The following is a 9,371-nucleotide window of genomic DNA, read 5'->3' as shown; positions in this document are numbered from 1 at the left end:
TACCATCTCTGCTACTATTCACACTGTATTAGATTAATAGGCAATATAAATAGACAAAAAAAAAAATTCAAAGCATAGGAATATGTGAAAAAACTGGCAAAAGTTGAATAAGATCTATATTAATTAATATCATTGTATTAATGTTAGTTTCCTGGTTTCAATAATTGTACTATGATGGTGTAAGATGTCAACATTATGGGAGCTGGGTAAAGAGTATACAGCAGGATTTCTCTATCTCAGCACTACTGATATTTGGGGTGGGGAAAATTCTTTGCTGTGGGGGGCTTTCTTGTGCATTATAGTATTTATAGCAGCATCCATGGCCTCTCCCAACTAGGTGCCAGCAGCCCTCCCCCAACATCCCACCCCCAAACTGTGACAACCAAAAATGTCTCCAGATATTGCCAAGTATTCCACAGAGGAAGTAAAATCATCTTTTGCTAAGAATCACTGGTAAACAGGAACTCTACTATTTTTGCAACTTTCCTTAAATATAAAATTATTTGAGTTAAAAAAAAATCAATGCTCAGGTTTAGGTGGAAACTATGTTAACTGTTACCATATTCTAAAACATAATATAAAATATATTCTCAAGAAAGAAAATATAAAAAGTTATAACAAAGCATCACATTGGATGCTAAATTTAACAAAATGTGTTTAAGACAGTATTTAAAGTTTCTAAAAACGCAAAAAGTAGAAAATTGGCCCCTTCAATTATTGGAAGCTTTATTTTCCATCAACAAATCAAAAAAATTTCCATGCTGATGCACCTCTTTGTGTTCATTGATGCCTTCATCATCCATTTATTAGTGAGAGGATCAAACATCTCCATGCTACCTAAATGTTCATTTCCATCATGTCCACCTACTGCGTACACTTTACCTGTCAAACAGAGAAAGAAGCATTTTCATGATTCCAACTTAAGTAAATTGATAGTTATTTATGTGTATAATATATACATAAGATCAAAATATAATTAGAATAGCTTGATAATTTTCAACAAATATTCTTCTGTTCAACATCATGAATAATGTCACTTAAATAGTCAAATGAAAATAATAAGCTTCTACTTAATAAAATGCCAGGAACATGCTGTTAGATATGAAGTTATTTAAATGCTCAAACACTATCCCTACTTTGGTTTCCCAACTTTTTATTACTAAGTAGATGAAATCACTAATAATGCTTTCAAAGAATGTTTAATAAAATTTAAAAATGCTCAATGTTATATGAAGAAAATACAAAATTCAATACAGTATGATCAAACCTTCTAAATGAAGTTATTAAAAATACACATACAATAAATAATTTTAAAGGTTACATACAAGAATGTCAACTGTGACTATTTTTATTAGAATGTTTTCATATTTTCCCTAAAAGAATTTACACTTCTATAATCAGAAAAAGAAAGTTATTTTTTTAAAGTCCCCTAACAATTTACCCATGGTTCTGTAATTATTTCATTTTCAGTAACCAGTAAAAAAAAACTCTCATTTCAATAATTAGGTATAGAAAAGAGCTGATATATATTAAGTTCAATAAACACTTTTTGTAGTTTGATTATTTTACAAATATAACTCAGAAGAGTTTAACTCTTTATTTTAACTCCCTTTCCCCTAATACTCCTCTCCCAACAAGCACCTACATGCAAGAGATTATTCATTGAGCATCTATGGGCATAAGGCAAGTAAATAAAAAATCACCACACAAATATTTTATTGATATAGTGAAACATTTTAGAATTTAGCAATTTTCTTACAGAAAGAAATTCTCAACGTTTAAATATTTTAAAAGAATGTTATCATCATATGCTATGACTTAAGACAATAATGGACCCACCTTCCACAGAGATTACACCCACGTGCCGCCTTCGACTATTCATTTCTGGCCCAAAAAACCAACTGTTTTTGTTTATAGAATAGCATTCAATACTGCGAAAGGGGTCACCAGATCCACCTCTACCACCTACACAAAACAGCACACCTAAAGGTAAAGCCAGAAAATAGAGATCAAAATTATAGCTCCCTAATTTTTTTTAATTAGTGTGGAAAAAAATACTTAGAAAGTCAAAATTTTGATGAATGGCTAAAAAAATGAGTTATTTGGATAACTTCAATGTCATTATGTTACTAAAAATCTAATTTTTCCCCTTATTTGAATTCCTCAAAGAATAGGATACATCAGCTATCTCTGTTTGCTAACATCCCATTATAGTATGGTTTAGATTTTCACCCACTCTGTAAAATTGCTCTTGCTAAGGTCATAACTACAACCAATAAACTCTTAATTTCTTTTTTTTCTTTTAAGATTTTATTTATTTATATTTGAGACAGAGAGCATGAGAGCACGAGAGCATGAGCTGGGGGAGAGGTAGATGGAGAGGGAGAGGTAGGCTCCCCGCTGAGCAGGGAACGTGATGCGGCCTCGATCCCAGGACCCCAGGATCATGACCTGAGCCAAAGGCAGATGCTTAATGGACTGAGCCACCCAGGTGCCCCTTAAGTTAATTTCTTATTGAATACAAATGCAACACTCAATATGCTGATCACCCTGCTTTTTGGGAAACTCCTTAACTCTCTTGGTTTCCATAATACTGAAGTCTTTTGTGTCCAATAATTTCTCTTCCCTATGTTTCCCATGTTTCATCCTTTGCATACTTCTCACATACTTCCTATGTTCACACAGAAAAAGTACATTCCTTGATTTTAAATTCCATCTGTATCATAATGCCTTCCAAGCTACGTATCTAAGCCACATTTCCACTTGATGTCCCACAGGCACCTCAAATCCAACTTATTCAAAAGGATCACCCTTCCTCGCCTACCTGAAACCTCTTCCTTCCCCAGGGGCCCTGCCCTTCCTCTCCCTCACAATTCCACTGCTTCCTCTCCCTCACAATTCAGGCCCTCATCTGCTATTACCCAACTACTGCAAAATCCTGTCCTTTTTTATCACTTAGTAGTCTTTTTGCTTTCAGACCTTCAACAGAGTAAACTAATTAAAAGGCTCTCTCAACAGCTTTCTATTACCTAAATCAGTAGTTTTTAAAAACTTTTAGCCAATGCCACTAAATTGTAGAGTTAAAAATGGCTAAAATGACAATTTTTAGATTATACATATTTCACTGCAATCTAAAAAAACCAAAAAAACTCCAGTGTGGTTCAACAATCACCTGGAAGGCATAAAATAAACCACAGACTGACGGTCCTGACCTCCAGAGTTTCTGAATCAACAGGCGTGGGGTAGATCCAAGAATTTATATTTCTAACCAGTTCCCAAGTGAATGCTTATGCTTCTTTTATACTTTGAGAACCACTGCCCTACAGGATAAAACCCAGCACAGCGTAAAGGCCTTGCACTGTCCATCTAATCTTCTCCCTTCCTTTCTCTTAAACTTCATGTTCCCGCAACATGCATACAGGGCTCATCCTCGATGTTCCAATGCCAATTTTTGGTAACTATCATTCACTTAACACAGTACAGAAATGATCCATTATGCTGATATCTGTCTCCAGAGTCTAAGATAGGTTAGGACTGTATGTTAAGCATTTTGTACTAATCAGGGCTAGCACAGTGCCTGGCATGTACTAGGCATTAAACAGATGAAAAATGAACTGAATACCCCTTTCCTTAACTGGCACCTAGAAAAACATGTTTATTATTCAAAACTAAGACTGAGGTTTACTTTCTCTATAAAACATTTTCTGACCCTTCCAAGGTAAAAATAACCACTCTTTTGTGTTCCCCACTATACTTATATCAACTTCCCTTTACCACTTCATTGCATTTATTTATTCACATGTCTATCTCCCTATATTGGACTGCAAGTTCTCTCAAAATAGGACTGGCTATATTCTAGGTGTATCTGCATTTCTGATGCCTACCCCAGAACCTGGCATGTGGTAGGTACTAAATAAATATTGGCTGAATGACTGTATTAAAAAAATGTACAGAATTGCTTGTGTCATCTTTTCCAACTCAATCCTTGATTTTCCAAATCAATACTTTAAGTCAAAGAAATTTAAAGTTGGAAGAGGCTTTAAAGATCATGTAAATCAAAATCATTTATAAATAAACAGGCCTTCAGAGATTACAAAATCTGCCCCAAATTATATTTAATGGCACAGCTGGAATTATAATCCCAGAATGTAATCTCAATGATTGAATAGATTTTCAGTAGAAACTAGTATTTCAGTTATACAGTTCACCTAGGAACGTGGAATGAAGGGGGGGGGGAGCTAAAAATGGAACAAAAAGATCAGGATATAAATCCTTTCTATGCTATTTCTCTGTGTGGCCTTGGGCATGTTTTTACCCTCTCTGAGTCTTAGTCTCTTCATCCATAAAATGGAATAACACCATCTATCTCACAGTAAGTATTGAATCCTACACTAAAACCTACTCATTAAGTTCCTGCAATCATGTAAGAGATCATGTATACAAGGGTCTACTATATGCCTACTATATGCATATAACTCAGGCTACCAAGGTGTTGTTTAAATTTAAAACTTAAAGAGGAATTTAATTAAATACCTTGACTTCCTGAAACAGGATTCACAACTTAAAAAAGCCCTACACTTCAAAAAATTTAATTCTTGACATCAACCTATAAAAAGAGGAGAATAAGCAGTCCTTTCTATGTTAAACTACAGTTCACACTTGAACAACCCAGGACTTATGGATGCCAACTTCCTGTGTAGTTGAAAATCTGCATATAACTTTTGACTCCCCCAAAACCTAACTCCTAATAGTCTACTGCTGACTGGAAGTCTTACTGGTAACATGAACAGTCGGTTAACACATTATTTTGTGTATGTATTATATACCATATTCTTACAATAGAGTAAGCTAGAGAAAAGAAAATGTTATTTAAAAAAAATCAGAAGGGGGCACCTGGTTGCCTCAGTCAGTTAAACACCTGACTCTTGACCTCAGCTCAGGTCTTGATCTTAGGGTTGTGAGTTCAAGCCCCTCACTAGGCTCCATGCTGGGTGTGGAGCCTGCTTAAAATTAAAAAAAGAAGAAGAAAGAGAAAAGACATTTATAGTGCTGTAAAAAAATGTACATATAAGTGGACCCATGCATGTAGTTCAAACCCATGTTGTTCCAGGGTCAACTGTATTTAGAAGAACAACTTCTTCATAGGTACATATATGACATTCACATTTTCTTTACCTAGATAAAATCCCACTATTCATAATCAAGTACGGCCCTTTGTTGTTATTTTTAGGCTGTTCCACAGATCTCTTTATTTGATAACTATACTGGGTAGCAACAAATGCAGATAAACTCTGTTCAGAGTACCACTTCCTGAATTCCTGGACTTTCATTTATCTTCCATCATCCCTCAAATATATTTTTTATACTTGTAAAAAGTAACATAAGTGAACATGAACTAATTAGGAAAATACAGTCAGAAAATTGTGGCAAATAAAGGTAAAATTGCATGCCTCCTTAAATATTAGACCTTTAGATTCTAAGAGTCTAACAATCTATTATACAAATTTTAAATGTATTTAGTGACTTTCAAGTTTTGGGTTTTTTTTTGTAATCTGTACACCCAACGTGGGGCTAAGCTCATGACCTCAAGATCAAGAGTGACATTGCTCTTCCAACTGAGTCAGCTAAGGGCCCCATTTAGTGCCTTTCTTTTGATAAAACACAAAAACTAGTAATATTTAAACACAAAATATGTGTCAAGTTCCATCCCTGACAGTAGAGATATAAACCTGAATAAGATATTTACCTGTCTTTGAAGAGCTCAAAACATGTCAAATAAATAAATTTAATGCAACACAGTAAAATAAAACAAGTGCAAACAAAGTATTCTAAAAGTACAAATGACAGAGGAATGAACTCTGCTAGAAGCATCAAGAAAACTTAAAAAAAAAAAAAAGATATTTCAGCAGGCTCTTCAAAGTACATAGGACTTACAGCTTTTTAAAAAATTGGCTTATTACAGCGCCTGGGTGGCTCAGTCGTTAAGCGTCTGCCTTCGGCTCAGGTCATGATCCCAGGGTCCTGGGATCGAGCCCCACATCGGGCTCCCTGCTCAGCGGAGAGCCTGCTTCTCCCTCCCCCTCTGCCTGCCTCTCTGCCTACTTGTGCTCGCTCTCTCTGTCAAATAAATAAAATCTTTAAAAAAAAATTGGCTTATTGGCAAAACTACCTGAATCATGTCCAGTAAGAATTCACATTATATAACCGTACTTGCCAATTACTACTTTAAGACAATCAGATACTAATCATCTTACAATTAAGTTTGGTAATACACTCCTTCCAGTAGAGATGATAAAATGAGTAATTTAATTACCAGCAGTTTGCTTCCTTGGGGTAGTCCGAATGGAGTATTCAAAGTCAGGTACTGCTCTGCTACTCAAGTGAAGATGGTAATTTCTTGCTTCATCCAATAAATCTCTACATTTTAGATTTTGCTTGACAATCTGTTCTTTTGCCACAACACCCATAAGAAAATCAACTGGCAACAGCGGCAAACGAACCTAAGACCATGAATAGTTGCAGATGTAAAATTTAAGTTGTAATCAGATAGTTTATGCTCTACTTTGTAGTATTTTATGTTGTCTTTTTAAAACTCATTTACTACACAAAGCCTTTCTAACATGTGAAGGAAGTTCAATGAGCCAAGTTCTAAAGTGATTTCTAGTATGGTCTGCACTAATGAAATCAGATTATATGTTAAATGCACCCTCCCCCCCCTTTAAATACAGATTTAAGTAGACTGGATAAAATAATTCAATTGTATTCATTCAAGTTTCTTACTTCCAAAAATGGTAGTGTCATAATCACAAGGCCCCACTGCTGCTAGAGAAAAAGCACAATCAAAACAAAATTGCCATGTTTTGTTCTTTTGCCTTTTAAACCTAAGACTGAACAAATGGAAATGGGATTTCTTCATTACTTGAACACAGAAACATTCATAATATTAAATCAGTGTTATTTTCTCCAAATCAATCACCTTGGAAGGTTATATATTAAATCAGGGATGCATTCCCACTTCAAGTAGAGACACTCACCTTTCTTCCCTTAAAGATGCACTGATTTTCTAGTGGATTAAGGGGATGATCAAACCAAGTAATATGATTTTGAGTTAAAAGTACATATGCATACACACAAATAAGATAGCTGCAAGATAATGAAACTTTTCTGTTGACAAACTTGTTTTCAAAGTAATTCTAAGGCCTATTTATTATCTCCCTACTAAGATACCCTGTTGACAGTAAGTAAATAAGTAAATAAATAAGAAAAAAGCCATGTTTCTGAGGTTACAGAAGTGAAACTGGTGAGGAAAAAAAACGGAAAGTTACGTATTGTGGTTCTTTCCAGATAGGAAAGTAATCCACTACAATTTAGAAACTTCATTATAAAACAATACTTATAGCTGTTTCCTCAGAACCAGTTTCTATCAGCATAAATAAAATATTTATTACTACGATTTCAAAGGGCTACTTTCAACATTCAGGTTAAAAAGCAAAGAATTATACTTCTAATTAAATGTAACAAATTCAGACTTATCCTTAAATAGCATAGTGAATAAATAGGAAAGTAAAGAGAAAGCCATTTTCACATTGTATTACACAAAGATTTCTATATTCCTTTGGATAATCTACACATTTCACGATCAATGAAACAATCTAATTTGCTTCCATATCACTTATTTCTATACCCAATCTTATTTCAGCCCCCTACCTGTGCAAGTGTTTCATCCAACCATTTGGAATGATGCTGAGGATTGGCAAGAAGCCACTTGATGGCTGCACTATAGACCTGCTTTTCATTCTCAATATTTAAATCACTGGAGGACAAAAGCTTATGGAGATGTTGGGGTGACACACTTACAAAGTCTTCACACTCCACTACTTCAGTAAAATGCTCACAGGCATACTGATCCGCCATGTCCATTAAGTCTATTCGGTTGTGACTTTCAGCAAAGGCTCTCACTGCCAGGCAGTTGGAGGGATGAAAATGTAACTTCATGTATTCACAACAAGCTCTAGCCACCAGTTCAACCTGTAGAATACAGGCTGCATATAAGAGGGGTTGGACATTGTCAACAGTCAAAGTGAGCCGTGAAGAATAGACAAATTTTACCAAGTCTTCTATTGCATCACCATCAAAATCTCTGATCTCAATCAGTGTTTGCTTGGCTTCAGCCATTTCAGAGAGAAACATGGCTCTGAAGTAGGGGATAACACAAGCCAATACTAGTTTGTGACAAGAGATTAGCTTTGAGCCAACCTGTTCAAAGCAAAGAAACAAAAGAAGACTCAGTTTCACATAAAAATCAGTTTTAGATCAGCATTGAGCATATGGGTAGCAAGGACAAAAACCCACACGGATTTAGTGTATTTGTTTTAACAATGCAATTCTTTGGTCACTTATTTTAATCTAGGCCAGCTGCAATTTTCTTCTGCCAAATAAGCCACTTATCAGCTATATATTGTCTATAATGTATATATACTAAAATCATAAACTATGATTTTCTGTATTATCTCAAATTTCAGGAGCATTCTGTGAATAAATGAGAAGAGCAACACACATCATCTAGCACTAGTTGGGCACTATTTTTGGTTTAGGTCTGTGAGTCCTTTTCTAAAAAAAAATTTTTTTTCCAGTCTTATTGATATAATTGACATATGACATTTTGTAAGTTTAAGTTATACAACATCGTGATTTCATATATGTATATATAATGAAATGATGGGCGCCTCGGTGGCTCAGATGGTTAAGCGTCTGCCTTCGGCTCAGGTCACGATCCCGGAGTCCTGGGATCGAGTCCCACATCGGGCTCCCTGCTCCGTGGGGAGCCTGCTTCTCCCTCTGCCTCTCTCTGTCTCTCATGAATAAATAAATAAAATCTTTAAAAAAAAAAAGAAATGATTACCACAATGTTTATTAACTAACACCTCACATAATTACAATTTTTTCTTTCCCTGTGATAAGAGCTTTTTAAGATCTCCTCTCTTAGGGACACCTGGGTGGCTCAGTCGGTTGGGCATCCGTCTCTTGGTTTCCGCTCAAGTCATAATCTCTAATGGGTCATGAGAGCGAGCCCCGTGTTGGGCTCCACACTCAGTGAGGAGTCTGCTTGGGATTCTCTCCTTCTACCCCTCTCCCCAACCCGTGCTGAGGCACGCACGCTCTCTCAAATAAATCTTTTTTTAAAAAAAGATCTCTTCGGGGCACCTGGGTGGCTCAGTCGTTAAGCGTCTGCCTTCGGCTCAGGTCATAATCCCAGGGTCCTGGGATCGAGCCCCACATCGGGCTCCCTGCTCGGCAGGAAGCTTGCTTCTCCCCCCTCCCACTCTCCCTGCTTGTGTTCCCTCTCTCGCTGTGTCTCTGTCAAATAAATA

General features: G+C 35.9%; 1 protein-coding gene across 3 annotated transcripts; it reads right to left on the bottom strand.

The window, feature by feature from the left end:
• Nucleotides 1-709: 709 nt before the first annotated feature.
• LOC102744063 (kelch-like protein 8) lies at nt 710-8,859 on the bottom strand. Of its 3 annotated transcripts, XM_081810840.1 has the most exons (5): nt 8,110-8,859; nt 7,708-8,028; nt 6,314-6,500; nt 1,840-1,983; nt 710-882 (listed from the first exon to the last, which is right to left on the bottom strand). In XM_081810840.1, exons 1-5 carry the CDS (start codon nt 8,188-8,190, stop codon nt 737-739), a joined length of 879 nt encoding a protein of 292 aa, XP_081666966.1. In that variant the 5' UTR covers nt 8,191-8,859; the 3' UTR covers nt 710-736. The 3 variants fall into 3 exon arrangements, with proteins under 3 accessions (XP_081666966.1, XP_081666967.1, XP_081666965.1); XM_081810841.1 differs by having other exon boundaries at nt 7,858-8,858; XM_081810839.1 differs by having other exon boundaries at nt 7,708-8,857.
• Nucleotides 8,860-9,371: the final 512 nt, after the last annotated feature.

Source organism: Leptonychotes weddellii, unplaced genomic scaffold, assembly GCF_054177405.1.
Source record: "Leptonychotes weddellii isolate Sample4059 unplaced genomic scaffold, ASM5417740v2 HiC_scaffold_3959, whole genome shotgun sequence".
Classification (NCBI taxonomy): Eukaryota; Metazoa; Chordata; class Mammalia; order Carnivora; family Phocidae; genus Leptonychotes; species Leptonychotes weddellii.
The sequence above is the reverse complement of the archived record's forward strand: the minus strand, read 5'-3'. Positions and strand labels throughout refer to the sequence as shown.

Bases quoted from the DNA above. Each gene is read 5' to 3' on its own strand.
- LOC102744063 (XM_081810839.1), bottom strand. From the start codon at position 8,190: ATGTTTCTCTCTGAAATGGCTGAAGCCAAGCAAACACTGATTGAGATC. The intron at 6,501-7,707 runs GTAGGGGGCTGA...TCATGGTCTTAG, and splicing joins TGGATGAAACACTTGCACAG to GTTCGTTTGCCGCTGTTGCC. The intron at 883-1,839 runs GTGGGTCCATTA...TCTGTTTGACAG, and splicing joins GGGTGTAATCTCTGTGGAAG to GTAAAGTGTACGCAGTAGGT.